At 34.9% G+C, this 17,494-nt stretch overlaps 3 protein-coding genes across 3 annotated transcripts; all 3 read left to right on the top strand.

Annotated features, from left to right (window-relative positions):
* Nucleotides 1–1,630: 1,630 nt before the first annotated feature.
* Nucleotides 1,631–4,392, top strand: LOC149498066 (uncharacterized). Its single transcript, XM_089718152.1, has 4 exons — nucleotides 1,631–2,166; nucleotides 2,350–2,516; nucleotides 2,612–3,647; nucleotides 3,867–4,392. Exons 1-4 carry the CDS (start codon nucleotides 1,631–1,633, stop codon nucleotides 4,390–4,392), a joined length of 2,265 nt encoding a protein of 754 aa, XP_089574278.1.
* A 1,698-nt stretch (nucleotides 4,393–6,090) lies between these two features.
* LOC149498065 (cysteine-rich receptor-like protein kinase 34) lies at nucleotides 6,091–9,278 on the top strand. Its single transcript, XM_089717974.1, has 7 exons — nucleotides 6,091–6,940; nucleotides 7,112–7,228; nucleotides 7,323–7,528; nucleotides 7,658–7,868; nucleotides 7,966–8,203; nucleotides 8,336–8,486; nucleotides 8,571–9,278. Exons 1-7 carry the CDS (start codon nucleotides 6,127–6,129, stop codon nucleotides 8,871–8,873), a joined length of 2,040 nt encoding a protein of 679 aa, XP_089574100.1. The 5' UTR covers nucleotides 6,091–6,126; the 3' UTR covers nucleotides 8,874–9,278.
* A 4,338-nt stretch (nucleotides 9,279–13,616) lies between these two features.
* On the top strand, nucleotides 13,617–17,477 carry LOC105645193 (curculin-like (mannose-binding) lectin family protein / PAN domain-containing protein). Its single transcript, XM_012230725.4, has 2 exons — nucleotides 13,617–13,866; nucleotides 14,423–17,477. Exon 2 carries the CDS (start codon nucleotides 14,973–14,975, stop codon nucleotides 17,223–17,225), a length of 2,253 nt encoding a protein of 750 aa, XP_012086115.1. The 5' UTR covers nucleotides 13,617–13,866; nucleotides 14,423–14,972; the 3' UTR covers nucleotides 17,226–17,477.
* Nucleotides 17,478–17,494: the final 17 nt, after the last annotated feature.

Raw genomic sequence — 17,494 nt, 5'->3', positions numbered from 1 at the left:
TCTCTCTCTTCTCTCTGGTTGATCAAGAATCAAGATCACTTGTGGAGAAGAAAACCATAGCTTGTCATCGGACCTTGTGCCGCCTGTAAAATCCTTCGCCAGCCATGCATCGATAAATGTCATGTAGCTTCCTATTTTCCTCCAGGTGTTGAATCGCATAATTTCTCTGTCATTGATAGCCTCTTCGGACACAGCAATGTCGTCGAGTTCCTGCAGTTTTAGAGAGATGGGTTGAAGAAGAGCCATTCCATTCTTCGATTATAACCATCTCATTTTTTGCTTCGCCTGATTCTCGCTCTATAACTGACAAGCTCTGCTCAAACTGAAGTCTTCAATGGTTGAATTAGCACTGGTCGTGATGTGTCACTCTAGTCAGAAGCCTATCTCTTGTTATGCTCTAAGCTCCCTGTTGGTAGTCCACATTCAAGCAAGACCACGTCGTCTTCCGGCAAATCCAACTAATGAGATGCTAGTAACGCCGCCACATGACAAGATCCAATAGGAAAGGAAGGTCGCCGGGGTCGACGACAAGGAAGCGAGATTAACGCCGGATAGAGCTCCACTACACCGACTCGTCTTCATGGTGGGCCCATATTGAGACTTTCCTTTCTTTTTTTGTCGGTCAATCATAAAAAAAAAAGGAATGATGGAGAGCATCAACGCTTGACCTCGACACTATGTCCTGCTGTCTCGATTACACAACTGCAACGACTAGTCTTCCTTGCGGGCCCATTTTTTGAGAATCCGTTTCTTCTTTGTGTCGAGCAATTAAAAACAAAGGAAATACTGAATGATGGAGAGCATTAAAGCGTGACCTCCTCCCTATGTCCAGCTGTCTCACTGGTCCTTTGACTCAATTCAAATAAATATACTCCTCGAAAACACTCTTGCGCTATGCATGTTGAACTTCTTGCAATTGCATGAGCGCAATTATGTCACTCAGTACTCTCTCTTCTACCAACAAATCGAACCCAAAACAGTATTGATTCCTTACCACCTTCTGCTTCAGCCATGCAAATTGATACAAACGTACGCAGAAGTGATGGAGCATTTTTACTTAGCACCTCAGTTAAAGCGGCGAGCCCTAGTACTTAGGGCCGCCGAGAGCTATGACGTTCCTATGTTGGAACTGCCGAGGGATGGAGCAACCCTTGAGCAGTGAGTGCTCTAAAGGATCTTGTTCGTGCCAACAAGCCCATGTTCTGCTTCCTTATGGAGAAAAAAGTAGCTTCCTCTTACGTTAAAAGCTTAAGTTTGCAGTGTGGTTTTTCCTCTTCTTTTTCAGTTGATTGTCTAGGTCGAAGTGGTGGTTTAGCTGTTTTTTGGAATAACAATTTGAATGTTGATTTTTATTCCTACTCCCCAAATCACATTGATATGCAAATAACTTATGGACCGCATACTTGGCGAATGACGTGTGTATATGGGTTCCTTGAACATCATAGGAAGCCAGACACCTAGACTCTCCTTAAAACTCTAGCTGGTCAGCACAACCTTCCTTGGCATCTAATGGGCGATTTTAATAATCTACTTACAGATGATGAGAAGATAGGGGGGCCATCCTTATGAGCTACGTAATCTTGAGAGATTTCGAGAAGCGCTGGAGGTGTGTCGGGTCTCCGATCTTGGTATGGTAGGGTATCCGTTCACATGGCGGTCTGGTAGGGGACGTAACAAAATTGAGGAAAGATTGGACCGAATGGTGGTTTCAGATACATGGTCTTGTTTTTTCCCAAATGCTTCGATTCACAACTTAATTAGTGGCACATCGGACCATTCTCCATTATTGCTTTTATTGGGCACTGACCTAAGGACTAAAAGACAAGTTAGCTTCAAGTTTGAAAATGCATGGATTGGGGAGCCTAACCTTGATGAGACTGTTACTCATAATTGGGCCCGAGGAGCCCACGGTGATGTGATGGGTAAACTGCAAGCATGCAGAGCTGGGTTGCGAATTTGGGGACGTGAATTACGTAGCAAGTTCCTTAAAGAAATTAAATTGCTTAAAACCCGACTTAATGGCTTTCGAGTCCACCAGCATAGTGACAGTTCAGAGGAGTGCTTTTTAACACAAAAGCAACTTGGTGATTTGCTTCTTAAAGAAGAGCAGTATTGGAAACAGCGATCAAAAATATTTTGGCTTGCTCATGGGGACAAAAATACCAGGTACTTTCACTCCTCAACTTCCTCACATAAAAAATTAAACTATCTTCTAGGTATCCAGGACTAGAGAGGTGACTGGAAGGAAGAACCGAGGGATATGCATACTGTGTTTCTAGAATACTTCACTACACTATTTACGGCCACACCTGTTCAGTCTAGTCCTGTTCTTGAACATGTTAATTCTAGGGTCACTGAATCTGATAATGATAGTCTTATGGCCCCTTTTCTTGATGAGGGGTTTCGATCGGCGGTATTTCAAATGCACCCGGACAAGAGTTCTGGCCCTGATGGGTTCAATCCATGTTTCTTTCAGAAATTTTGGTCAGTTGTGGGTTCAGATGTTACTACTTGCTGTAAACGTGGATTGCACACGGCTCTTTTCCTAATCTGGTGAATGAGACCAATATTGTGCTCATCCCAAAAATTGATAAACCTGAATTTGTGACAGATCTGCGGCCAATTTCCCTATGTAATGTCTTATATAAGATTGTGGCAAAGGTTTTAGCTAATCGGATGAAGCATGTCCTGAGGAAAATTGTCTCCCCATGTCAGTCCACTTTTGTACCTGGGAGGCTAATTACGGACAATGTAATTCTTGCCTTTGAAATAATACATTCTATGAAAAACCGCGGGAGGAGTCAAGAACAAACAGCGGCTCTAAAGATTGATATTAGTAAGGCATATGATCGAGTTGACTGGTCCTATTTAGAAGCTATAATGAGAAGACTTGGGTTCTGTTCAGCGTTCATTCAGCTGATTATGATGTGTGTTACATCGGTCAGGTATCATGTACTTGTTAATGGTGAAAGGGTTGGTCTTATTACTCCATCTCGTGGGTTAAGACAAGGGTGCCCTCTATCTCCGTACTTGTTTCTGCTATGTTCTGAGGGGCTTTCGACTCTATTTATGCATGTAGAGGCAGTAGGGTCAATCCATGGGGGACTTGTCACCGAACCGAATACTCTTCTATGTTCCGTTCTCAGAGCAAAATATTTTCCTGGGGGGAATGTTTTGGATGCGCCCCTAGGGCATAATCCCAGCCTTATATGGAGAAGCATGGTCTCGGCTAAATCACTTCTCAAAAGAGGGTATAGATGGAGAATTGGCAACGATTCAAGCGTTAACATTTGGCATTACCCGTGGTTACCAAATGATAATGATTTGTACCCATGTAGCCCTGTTGTCCCTGGTTCTGAGAACATGTCAGTTGGAAATCTAAGGATGTTTAATGGTTGGAATGCGGATTTAATTACCGAACTGTTCCTTCCAGAGGAGGTGTCACAGGTTCTATCCATCCCGTTTATTCGGACTACCCATGCAGATACACTAATATGGAACTTCTCTACTTCAGGGGAATATCTTGTTAAATCAGGCTACAAACTTGTCCTGCCTAATTTTGTGGAACCTGAAGCAATTGCAACTTCGCCAATTTGGGCTAAATTATGGCAATTAGATTCCCCACCGAAGGTTAAGCATTGGCTGTGGTGAGCGTGTCGTAATATTCTACCAACGAAATCTATACTATTTGGCAAGCGGATTACAGAGGATGACCATTGCCCTTTTTGCGGCGAAATCGAGACAACAATGCACATGCTATTCCTTTATGAGAAAGCTCGACTGTGTTGGACATTAACAGGGATTCCGTTGGACGGATCAGCCACTAATTTTAGTGATACTCTATTGGGGTTTATTGATCGGTGCAGTGATGATCACTGCTTGTTATTCGGTGTGTTGTGCTACTTTATTTGGTTTGACAGAAACCGACGGGTTTGGCAACAAACTAATATTGCTCCCTACAACATTGTCATGGCAGCTACCAGCTTTCTTAGAGAATGGAAGAACGCGCAGATTGATCGAAGCAATTCCTCTGTACCGTCGACTTTAGTTCCGACATGGGCTCCTCCTCCTACTGGGGTTGTAAAGTGTAATGTTGATGCAGCTGTCCATATGACTGAGGGGACATATGGACAGTTCTTGGTAGCTTGCACAGGTCATTTTGCAGGGGTGCTAAAACCTCACATCGCAGAGGCCATCGGCCTTAGGGAGGTCTTATCTTGGCTGATCACGAGATCTATTGATAGGGTTCTGGTGGAAACAGATTGCTTGCGACTGTTTCAAGCTGTAACTACTGGTTTTGATTCTTATTTCGATTGGGCACCAGTGCTAGAAGAGATTAAAAAACTGCTTTCTCAAATATCATCTAGTGAATTGGTTTGGGTTAGGAGGTAAGGTAACAAGCCTGCACATGCTCTTGCTCGTATGGCATGTTTACATCCTTATTTCCGTCTATGGGACTCGACTCCCCAATATATTGCAAATCTTATTTTTCATGATTTAATATAAATATATGATCTTATTTACTTTCAAAAAAAAAAAATTCAACTATATATTTATAAATAAATCAAAAAGAAAAATCAAAAAAAAAAAAAAGAAAAAAAGAAAAAGGAAAAGGACTTTAGAAATTTTTGTGGGTAGGGCCAAGGTGCTAAAATGGACACATTATCTAACTCATCTATTGTTATTATGGGAATATATGAGAAGGAAATTGTGTATGGCCCGTTAAGCTCCCAATCAAGGGGACCAAAGTGGACCCGTTACCATATGGTGATTGACGCGTGGAAATCGATGGTTGTCTGGACGGCTCTAATCAAAAGATTGCTTCTCTGTTTGTTTCTGTGAACTTGCTAGAAACTCAATTTTAGATTTATATAATACTGGAATATAATTTATTTTAGAATTGTTTTTGGAAAAAGATTTTGCATGTAGAGATCAGTCAAATTACGAGAACTATGACTTGCTTACAAGTTCAAACTCAAGCCCTACTAGATTTGAGATTGGTTCGTTAAATTTATTTAACGAGTTATTTTCGATTAAGTTTCGATCAAATTTATTTTATATTGATAAAATATGTTTAAAATATTATTTTTAAAAATATTTTTCAATAAATTTAAATCTTACTCTCATTTTTAACCAATTGAGATTAATAAATTGTGGGGATGTTTTTCAATTATTGTTATTAAAAATTAGTGGGTCCCTTATGTAAGGAAGGAAGTACTAAGAGAGCCTCTTGGTTAAAACTTAAACAAATTACAAATGGAATGATCTTAGCCATGGATGGGTCGCTTTGAAACGATCTTATGAATGTTTATTATATAGCCAAACAGTTTTTGGAATTTTATTGTTAATAAATTAATTATGGTTCAATAGAAAAAAGGAAAAAAAATTTATATGATATGTTGTTGGCAGTCATTCTCCCTATTGACATGAGAATTTGGAGTCTTTTTGGCAGTCAATTCATCACTAAAAAAAAATAAAATTCCCTCTTTTTCTTTTTCAATTTTCATTTTTCTGAAGAAATTAATCTAATAATGTACAATTATGAATCTCTTCATTTTCATCTTTAATTTACTGTGCTTAAGCTAAATAAAGAAAATTGAACCGGATCAAATAATTTATAAATTGAGTTTAATTGAATTAGTCCAATTCAATTTTTTAAAGATTTTTTGATGTTATATAATAAAAATTAAACTTAAAATAAAAAATATTTAAAATTTTTTATATTAAAAATTGAAAAAAAAAATTAAATCGGTTCACTTCAATTGATTTCATCAATTTATTTGTATTTTAATAATTGTTAACTTAAAGTTGTAGCATGTTTTCATGCTTTTGTGATTTTATATACATACAATGAAGCAAAAAAACCCCAAACTTAGGCCCATATTGCCCCAATAAGGCCCAACTTCAAAATTTAAAGAAGTATTGCAATTGCCTCGAATTAGTATTGACTGTGATGGGGGAGAAATTAAACCAAGACTTTGAAGCTTCAAAATTTGAAGCTGGTTGACTTCGCGTACAGTGCTTGAAGCAAGTCAAGTAAACTGTATTATTAATGAGGACTTATTCATCTCAATTTGGGACCTTGGTTTTCCACGTTCTGCAATATCCCATCTCACAGGCTTAGGCATGCAATCTATAATCTGTATAGATTTTGTTTTCCATCTTCTCATAGGCATCAACCTTTATCTTGCCAATGCTCTGCGGATATGTTACGACACAGGAAACTTCACAACCAACAGTAAATATGCCAAGAACAGAGCTCTCATCCTCTCTTCTCTAGCTTCAAACCTCACGGCAAATGGAGGTTTCTTCAACACAACTACCGTAGGCCAAGGCACAGACAAAATTTATGGTCTTGTGCTTTGCAGAGTTGACTCTTCATCAGAAGCTTGTTCCAAATGTGTCAATGTTGCAATTCAAGAAATAACTACAAACTGTTCTAACCAAAAAGAAGCAATCATTTGGACTGGGGATCCTTGCAAAATACATTACGGAAATCGCCCATTTTTTGGACAGTTGGAGATGAACGCCATCGATGCTGGCTATAATACCGGTGAACTCGGATCTTACATTCCTATGGAACGGTTTGATCAAATTTGGGGTGTATTGACGGAGGACTTGGCAACAGAAACTTCTGAGTCTACGGTTAAGTTTGGGACGAAAGAAGCGTCCATCGGACCATTTCAAAGAATATATGCACTAATGCAGTGTACTCCTGATATATCCAACAGCAATTGCAGCTACTGTCTACGAGTAGCAAGAAATAATTATTTCTCCTGTTGCCGTGGGAAGCAAGGAGGTTATGTAATATATCCTAGCTGTTTTATCCGATGGGATTTATATCCATTCTATGACTCTACTGCTAAATCTCCAATAGTACCATCTTCTCCACCTCCACTTAATATTTCTCCTCCCTTCATCAATGATATAGGAAAGAAAGGTAGCTAGGCTTTCGACTTTCAATTCTTTATTACTTCAATTTCGGTTTCTGTTATCTATCTGATTTCTTAGTCTTTCTTTTGAATTTCTAGAGAAATATGAAAATTACAAATTCAGTTTTTAGATTTGCGAGTTGGGTTTTAATGCCTGAAATATTGTGGGTTTGAAGCAGAAGAGAAAAATAAAGCAACATGGGTCAAAGTCGGCTCAAGTCTATCTGCAATTTTTGGGATATTGCTGTTCAGTTGTTGTGCTTATACGTTATGGAGAAGGAAGAATACAAAAGAAGGTATTTATATGATGATTACTACTATTACAACAAATTAACCAATCAATTACATTGCTTATTTCTTTAATATCAATTGAAAATTAATTTGCTTTAGATGAGAAAGAAAATAGTCAAGAGGTTCAATTACTTGACTTTGCAAGAGTAAATATTGGAGATGATCCGAGCAAAAATATTCATGGACAGAAACCAGTGAATTCCCGGGATTCCCTTTTGATCCCCTTAGATGTCCTGCACATAGCTACTGAGCATTTTTCTGAAAAAAATAAACTTGGACAAGGCGGATTTGGTCCAGTCTACAAGGTAACCAATTATTCTAGCACACTGACCTATCTATCAATAACTGGAGGTGTTCTGTTAAACTCCAAGTGCTTGGTATCTACACCCATTGGAATTTCTATGTATATTGCATAATTTGATAGATGCTTCCAGGGTACGTTAGAAGATGGCAAAGAAATTGCTGTAAAAAGGCTCTCAAGAGCCTCTAGTCAAGGACTGCAGGAATTCATGAATGAAGTCGTTTTAATTGCAAGATTGCAACACAGAAATCTTGTCAGACTCTTGGGATGCTGCCTGGAGAAAAATGAGAAGTTACTTGTCTACGAGTACATGCCCAACAAAAGTCTTGATTTCTTTCTCTTTGGTTAGACTCTTCAGACTTGAAAAGAATCAAAAACTACCAAGGTGGGAAGGCAGAAAACATGACTAATTAATTTGAATTTCATTTTGATCTTTTACAGATACGAAGATGGATGTGCAACTTGATTGGCAAAGACGTCTTAGCATTATTAATGGAGTTGCCCGAGGTCTCTTGTACCTACACGAAGATTCTCGACTCAGAATTATTCACAGGGACCTCAAAACGAACAATATTTTGCTCGACTACGACATGAATCCAAAGATATCAGACTTTGGATTGGCAAGGATTTTTGGTGAAAGTCAAAGTGAGGCTAATACAAATAGAGTCGTAGGAACATAGTAAGTATATGATTGCTCTTAAATCTCAATGCAAATCACTCTATAAACTATTGCAGAGTCAGTAAAGTTGAGAACTAGCGGGGAATTAACATCTAATCATATTTCGTTTTCTCAAACATTTGGAATATATAGCGGATACATGGCGCCAGAATATGCAATGGAAGGACTATTTTCTGTTAAATCTGATGTTTTCGGTTTCGGAGTCATCCTGCTAGAGATAATCAGTGGGAAAAAGAATAATCGCTTTCACGTTTCTAAAGAGGGCGAAAGCCTCCTAACTTTTGTATGTATAGTTATTAGTTTTTCAAACAGAAAATTCTAGCAAAGAATAGTCTAGTTCTAACTCTGACTTCGTATATCATTTCAGGCGTGGAAGCTCTGGTATAAAAATGAAGGGTTGGAGTTGATGGACCCATTGGTTATGGAGTCAAGTGCGGCGGCGGAGGTGTTGAAATGCATACACATAGGATTATTGTGCGTGCAAGAGGACCCAGCAGACAGACCAACAATGTCTTCTGTAGTTGTTATGTTGGCAAGTGATGCAATAACGCTTCCTCTACCCACAGAACCTGCATTTTCTGTAGGTCGAGTAGTTGCAAAATCAACTCCCTCTGATCAGAAATCATCTTCTGTAAACCAAGCATCTATTTCTCTTTTGTCACCACGTTGATGGTGCATGTGATTATTTTGCATTTTTCTATCAAAATGCATTATAATTAAATCAAATAAAATAAACTAAACTTACAAAGTCTATTTAAAAATAAATAAATAAAAGAATAAAGATTTAGAAATTATCTAAAAAACATTTTAACAATCTGTTATTTGACTGGATGTAATTCTATCTATAGTCAGAGATTTGTAACGGAGAGCCATTACTATTTTTTAAAAAGAATTGATTATTTCAAACTGAGGGAATTGCATATATATATATATACATTTGATGGGAACTTATTAACTACTTTAGATATTTAGTTTTCATTTTTCTGATATAAAATTCTAAATTATGTTTATAATTTTGGTAGTTGAACCATCCAAATTGATCAAGTCAGGAAATGACTAAAATAAAGGGTAATTAGGAATTTAATTTCCTTAATTTCTTCTCATTTTCCATTAAAAGAAAAAGCATAATAGTCTCTCTATGTTCTTGTTTGTTAGAAGAACAATTTATTATTTTGATTTATTTTAATTTTATGAAAGAATATTTGTTATTTCTTGTATTTATATTCTAATACTAAATCTGGTCCCATCTTGTATTGTCAATTATTAAATAATTAAACATTAATGGCCAGCAAGTGCCAATGAAGTTTTAGTTTAAGACTCTTATTCACGGTTTATTCGTTCACATATAATGAAATAAATTTATTTATTTGAGTTAAAAAAATTATTTATCTGAATTTATAAGCTAAATTTTATCTTAATAGAAAATTTTATTTTTGAAGTTGATTCAATAAGTTAGATAACTTATTAAATGAAAAAATATAACTATACAATTACAAAATAATACTATATACCGCGGCTTTAAAAATTCAACCATCAACTTTGATATTACTTTTTAATATTCAGTTTATTAAATTGTTGATTCAGATTTAATATTGAAAATTCAACCTAAACAAATCAATATTTAATAGTCAAAAGAGAAGATATTTGAAAAAAAAAAAAAGAAAAAAAGATTGCAGCCTAGCATTGTACATAACATATCCTGTTAAGGAAAAAAGAAAAAAAAAGACCAATAAGTCAAATATTCCTTTGATAATTATGCATAGGATCCTCTTCTTCCAACAGCTAGCTTCTACTTGTAGGGGCAAGTTTTAAATAAAAATTATGTAAACATTAAAATAACTCGAATATTTTTTTCCCGTTTAAATAACATATTTCCTAATTCATTGTGCTAGCTAAGTATAATCTTGCTCACGTTGTGTTAGACTTATAAAAAAGTAGTTCTCAACGGAAATTTTCTCTATTTATAAGATTCGAGTCGTTCACCTCTTACTTAAATTTTTTTTTTCCACTCAGATAACTCCGTCGGTAAATAACTCAGAATATTTTATATACAAACAATATAATATTTCATAATATGAATTTTTTAATATTTTTAAATACAATTAAATATAAGAAAAAATTATCCTCCCTAATAAGTTAACTAATCCTATTAGATTAGTAGCTTTGTTGCTTTACTGTTGGCACTTTGCAATTTGCATGCACGAGCTTCAATGGATGCAGGGAATAGGATGCTTCTGTTGAGGGAAAAATGAAAAATATAATAATAAAAAAGAAAAGAAGAATCTCAGTCTCAGCTTTCTTTTTGTTTTCAAAATGCACGAAAAGAAACATTATCTTCTTGTTATTATAACAGAGTCTTACTTTTCTTTTCTTAATCATATAAACCTTGACCTTATTCTTCTTGCTGTTACAGCTAGGGTTTCTGTAGTGTAAATGCTGCAATGCATTTCATATTTGAGAGTAGTTAACCTTTTTATATAGTGATTAATTGTCTTGAACTAAAGGTAAATCCAAAATAATAAATAAATTTTTCCATTTTTTTTTAACCAACCCAGTATCTGGCATAGCCGAGACCTCCTAACCCAATTTTTTCCATTCACAACGCCAGGATTTGATTCATGAACGTTGCTTAACGGATCCAATGCCTCGCTTAGAGGATCTAACGCCTCATCCCACTAGACCAACTGACAGTTAGTAAATTTTTTTCGTTTTTATCTTTTGTATATGATCAATAGTGATTAATTCAATTTCTCAATGATTTATTGTAACTTAGAAAAATTAAGGATAATATAGTCTATTCACTTAATAATTTATTGTAATTTAGACAACTTGAATGATATTTTAAGGAATGTGAAATACCCAAATGTGATAAGTATTTAGAAAATTATTGTCAAGGAAATTATTTGTCTAGACCGAGTTTATAACCACGCTAATAGACCAAACCAATGACAGTAAAGATTCTTTAAAAAGTATTCCGACTTTTTTTTTCAGTGGATAGTCAGAAATACCCTCATTTCAATAAAAAAAACTTTATTATCATTGGTTTGTATGAATAGGGCTATGGACACTATCTAGGTAAAACATTTCCTAAATCAAATATCTAAACAACAACAATCTTCTCTCTTAGAAAATTTTCCTAAGGAACAAAATGCTTAACATATAAGAGCATATATTAAGAGTGGGTTAATATTTACAATGTCAAAACCTAAGTGGTAAAATCTATATTCTATTTTAGCTATTTTACTTATTTATACTTAGTTTTATTTTATTTATTTCATTTACTTAACATTTACTTAATTACTTAATACTTTATTACTTATTTATTACTTAATATACTTAATACTTTATAATATGGAAATGTAGTCATTTCCTCTGCATTGACCCGACTTGAACCTTCTTGGATTACATCTAGGCAAATAGAAGCGGGGCGACGAACAATAATCACAAAATGCACGTCGCGGTGGAAAAATATGGATAAGTAGTTAATATTTACAATGTCAAAACCTAACTCCAAAGGAAAAGCAAGGAACAACCATTGACTAGAGCTAAGTCATTGGATGCCAATATTATGCTTGGTTTAATTAATAATAGGTGCATTACAACAAAGTATAATTGCAAATTCAAATAATCATATGGTCATCTTTTACTTTTATAATTATACATTATGCATTATTATATTGATCACATCTTAGTCATTAGTTAAAGATAAGCAATTTATGTTGGAAAAAGGATTAACAAGATTTCTTATGGTTTAAAGGCATGGTAGAAACCAATTAGCTATAGCTTATAAATTCAAATACTTTGCATATCATATATTATGCTCCTTCTATTCCACTTTAATAGCAACGAATAGACATTTTAACTTATTCCATTTTAAGTGCTCATTTAAGATTTTGAGAGTATATTAATTTTTTTTTATTTTTGTCCTTATTTATTAGGTGTTTTGTAATAAAATTTAATGGGAAACTTTTAATTTTAAGAAGGACAATTTAGACATTTCACCATATATTTTTTAAAAAATCAATGTATTCCAATTATTTTCTCAATTATTGTAAAAAAATTAAATGTTGCGATAAAAGTGGAACGGAAAGTATTTGTTTATCCTTAAAGGAATTCTTATATATAATTTGCTAAAAATACAATAAAAAATTTGATTATTAGTGATTTTGAATAGTCATTATTATTACTAATTTTTGTTAAAAAAAGTATGTTTTTTTAATTTTTTTTTATAAAAAATTGGGTCTAATTGGCGGAAAAAAAAAATTCATGGTATAAATTTAGCCAAAAAACATCTAACTAATTTAAAATGAATATTTGATTTAATATAAAAACTTTCACTTTAAATTCTTATCAATGTTATAAATTATTTATTATTTAACAATTATAGATTTATAAAAATTGAGGTTTTGGATGCTCTCCTGACAATAGAGAAGTTCCCCCATTTTAGGTGGAGCTAAGTGGTCAAAGGTTGACTGTCCAAATATCACGAAACAAATTCTCAGTAATATTTTATATTTAATTTAATAATATTTTTCTGCCATAAAAAGCTAGCATTAACACGAGGGGCTATGGTTTTCATTGGCTGTATCCTTGTGTACAGATCATTAGGTGTGACGCAATTCAATGCCTTTTGGCTTATTTTCAATTTTGAGTGGGATACAATAGGCAAAGCAAAAGTAATTGCAGAAAGGAAAAAAAAAAAAAGCAAATTTCTTAAAATTCATTTTAATTTTATAATTGCCCATTGTATCAATATTAATTAAATTCAAATCATATTTAAATTAAGTTAATAAAATATTTTACTTATTTTTTTTACAAAATTTTTAAAATTAAGTAAACTATTCATTTTGTCCATTTTTGTATATCGTTTAAAATTTTTAGATAGTTCTTAAATAAGCATTTAATTATCTAGATTATACTAGTAATTGGACAATTTCAATTAATTTGTAAAATATTATTTTAGTCATTTTGTTTTGTTAAACTTAAAATATTTTCAAATTTTTTTCATTTTGTTTTGTTAAACTTAAAATATTTTCAAATTTTTTTATTTCATTTTAAAACAGTTAGTTTTGAAAATATAAATAAATGCAATTATTTTTAAAACTCTTACTTACTACCCTTTTGAAAATTTGAAATTCAATGTGAAAATTCATAAAAAGGGTGTGGTGTTCCTTTCATGTCCCTATCTCATAATTTCCTCAACTAAAATTTCCGAACTCAATCTTGGCACCACACCAAATGGTCCAAAGTTTCCGACACCAACCACTCCCTCATTGGCTTACGTGTCATTATTCAATTGGATCCTGACATGCACTTCCAGTGAATGGTCCCTTATCTAAAGCTGCTTCGCCTGAACACCAAAAACGGAAAATTAAATTAAAAATTGGAAACTGCGAGAAAAAAAGGAAAAAGAAAAGAAAAGAAAAGAAAAGGAAAAATTAAAAAGCACACAAAATCATTTCTGATTTCTCTCTCTCACAAGTCGCAAACTGTATTCCATTTCACACTCACGTACACTTGCTCTCATAAGTAACTTCAACTTGCTCTGTCTTTCCAGTGATTCTCTTTCTCAGTATCTCAAAGTCAAATTCTTTTCCAGGCCACATTGCCTCTCCAGTCTCAAATCCGCCATATCTTTCTTCTTTGGTCTCTCACCATTTCTGGTAATTTCTTTTTATACATCTTATCTTGTTAAATATTTGCTTTCCAGTCTGTATTTGTGTTTGTTTCTCCGGGAAAATTATTTTCAGGATAAAGAAAACTTAACTTGAAAGTCGTTTCTTGTCTTTCCTGGAAAATATTTGGCTTTTAGGAACACAAAAAATATCTCACTTAAATCATAAGAACCCCGTTCATTTTTCATGAGTTGGTTCTAATCTCTGTAGTTTATGTTTATGGATTGTTTCTTTTAGATTTACCAGCTATTCAAAGTCCTGGCTTTTGCAGCAGTTGTTACAGTGCCCTTCTTTTATATATATATATATATAAATTTTTAAAATTTTGACGTTTTTCATCAGTATCATTGTCTAGAAATTAATTTATTCAATTCCTGAAAGTGATTGATGTAGTAAGGACTAGAAATTCATTGGCCTAATATTGGGTCCCATGTGTGCCTAAAAAAGTTTCGATTTTTATCACAACCCAATTTTTTCTTTTTTGCTTTGCCTCCATTAAAAAAAATATATATGAACTATTTTTCCTTGTTCTCTTTCTGTACAGGTCATCTAAGCCATCCAGTTTCCCAATTTTATTACTTAAATATTCATCAATCTTGTTTGCCTGGTCAAAAATATTAGATGCCCACATGCCTGTTTTGTTCACTGACCCAATAGGAAAGATATGATACTTTGGCTATGGTCAAGGCGGCACTCAACGCCGGATTCTTGAATTTCTGGCTTCTTCACTTCCACTTTCAGGTACCAAACTCTGAATAGGTTTCCAATCTGTTTCGTTGTCATTGTTTTCTGCTTGTTCCATCATTAGCCCTTGAAATTCTGTGATCTGGGCAAGATTTTTCCTTATAAACTTTGAAATGTGATACATTAGCCTTGAATTTTAGTCGGTCGTTGACCAAACCTTTGAAAGGTTCCCTTTCTTGAGTTGAATCTCTTATTTTACGAGTCACATTATTTTCAATCTTAAAAATCTAGATATTTACCTGCGTTTTTCCCTTGAGTTTTGCCTCATAATGTGCAATTTGAAGTTCTTCCTGATTAATTTAGTGGCTTTGTAAGCTTCTTGTTTTGTTGCATTTCTAAGGATATTAAGTATGCTTAAACACGACAGATTCTCCCATGTTTCACCTCTTCTGCAATTTATCTCTATTTGGTGCTTTCTATTTCATGTGGTCCACTCACAAATTTCTTTAGGTTCAAAACTTTCTGTAGAGGAAAATGATTCATGGGTTTCTCCTAATGGTAATTTTGCTATTGGATTCTTTAACTCTTCTGATCAGCCAAATCAGTATAGTGTAGGGATTCGTTTCAATTCTAAATCTATTCCTGTTAGTAAACAAATTGTGGTTTGGGTTGCTGGAGCTGATGTTACAGTTGGTAACAAGTCCTATTTCCAGCTTTTAAAAAGTGGGGAACTGGTTTTGGTTGATTCTTTGAAGGGAGTCACTGTATGGAGTAGTAAAACTGGCCAATCAGTTGTTTCAGCTCTTCTTCGTGACGATGGCAATCTTGTTTTACTGGATGCAGCGGGAGATGTTATTTGGCAAAGCTTTGACAATCCAACTGATACACTTCTTCCCGGCCAGAATTTATCTGTTTATAAAAGACTTAGAGCTGCAAGCAAAAATTCTGTGTCAAGTTATTATAGTCTTTACATGAATGCTTCAGGGCAGTTACAGCTAAGATGGGAAAGTAATGTCATGTATTGGAATAGTGAAAATCCGTCTGCTTTGAACCTCAGTGCTGTTATTACATCTAACGGAGTTCTGCAACTTGTGAACCAGACTTCGGAACCCATTTGGTCTGTCTATGGAGAAGATCATAATGACACTGTAGATTTTCGGTTACTAAGGCTAGATGTTGATGGTAATCTGCGGATGTACTCATGGATTGATGCTTTGAAATCTTGGAGATCAGTTTGGCAAGCTGTTGAGAATCAGTGCAATGTGTTTGCAACCTGTGGCCAACATGGCGTCTGTGCTTTCAATGCATCAGGTTCAGCTGTATGCCGATGCCCATTTAAGATAAAAGCTGATCCTAACTCAAAATGCTTCGCACTAGATTGCACCAAGGGTTCTAATGTGGAAGAATATAACAATACATTTCTTTATGAGATTTATCCACCAAGTGATTCTGTTGTCCTAACTAGTTTGCAGCAATGCAAGACCTTGTGTATGAGGAATCCGATTTGTACGGCCGCAACCTTCACAAATGATGGAACTGCTCAATGCCGGATGAAAACCACCCCTTACTTCTCTGGGTATTCAGGCCCCTCTTTAAGTTCAATATCTTTTATTAAGTCATGTAATGACCCATTAGCTGTTAATCCCAACGTTGTCACATCTTCTTCAGCGCAATCTCCAGCTAAGCCCTCTTATGGATTTTGCATTCCTTGTCTAATAGGAGCTGCCTCAGGTACATTTGTTCTATTTGCTGTGGTTCAGTTAGTGCTTGGCTGCTACTTCTATAGAAAAAGAAATTTGATTTGGAAGAAGGCTGCCTTAGCCTACATGAGCAGCAACTCAAAGGGTGTAATGATGCTGTCCTTTGCTGAAATAAAGGACATCACAGGAAATTTCAAACATCAAATTGGGCCAAAGATGTATAGAGGTGTGCTTCCAAACCAACAGCTAGTTGCAATTAAGGACTTGGAAACAACAATAGAAGAAAGAAAGTTCCGGGTTGCTGTTTCGAAAATAGGAAGCATACATCACAAAAACTTAGTGAAGCTTAATGGCTATTGTTGTGAGTTAGGTCAGCGAATTTTGGTGTATGAGTATGTCAAACATGGTTCTATGGATAAATATTTAGAAGATGATGAGTTGAGTAAGAGATTGACCTGGAGAAGAAGGATTGACATATGTTTAGGTGTGGCAAGAGCTATTTCTTATTTACACACAGGATGCAGGGAGTTTATAAGCCATGGAAATTTGAAATGTGAAACTGTATTATTGGATAAAAATTTTGAAGCCAAGCTGAGTGAATTTGGGTTGGGGATGGTTCATTCTGGGGCAACAAGTGTTCGAGAGAAAGATGTGGAGGATTTTGGCAAGATGGTGTTGATATTAGTAACCGGCTGCTGCAGAGTCGAGGATGTTTGTGAGTGGACTTATAAGGAATGGATTGAGGGGCACCCGGAAAGGACAGTAGATAAAAGAATTGGTGATGAGGTTGATGTACAGGAGCTGGAGCGAGCATTTAGAATTGCATATTGGTGCCTTCAAACAGACAAACGAATGAGACCCTCGATGAACGAGGTAGTGAAAGTATTAGAAGGTACATTGACAGTGGATCCCCCACCGCCTCCTTTTGCTGGCCAGAGGTCAGGAGCAGAAGAATCATTATAGTCAGGCTCAGAATTATAGGTTCATTTAAATTGTGATGAAACTAATCTTTTTTTGTTTTCTCCATTTCAATTCTGTATAGTAGGACTAACTATCCATGGCAGTGACAATCTGAAACCAATTTAAAGGCATGCCATTTTTTTTCCCCAGATGGGGGCAAGATTGTAGAGTAGTTTGAGAAGATAGTTCCAATGAGATATTCCTAAACTGAAATGTTCAGCATCTACTGCATTGTTTTTTTACTGCAGAAGTTTATATTGGGTCCATTTTTT

This window comes from Jatropha curcas, chromosome 2 (genome assembly GCF_041381405.1).
Source record: "Jatropha curcas cultivar XTBG-Jc1 chromosome 2, XTBG_Jcur_1.0, whole genome shotgun sequence".
NCBI classification, from domain to species: domain Eukaryota; kingdom Viridiplantae; phylum Streptophyta; class Magnoliopsida; order Malpighiales; family Euphorbiaceae; genus Jatropha; species Jatropha curcas.
The sequence above is the reverse complement of the archived record's forward strand: the minus strand, read 5'-3'. Positions and strand labels throughout refer to the sequence as shown.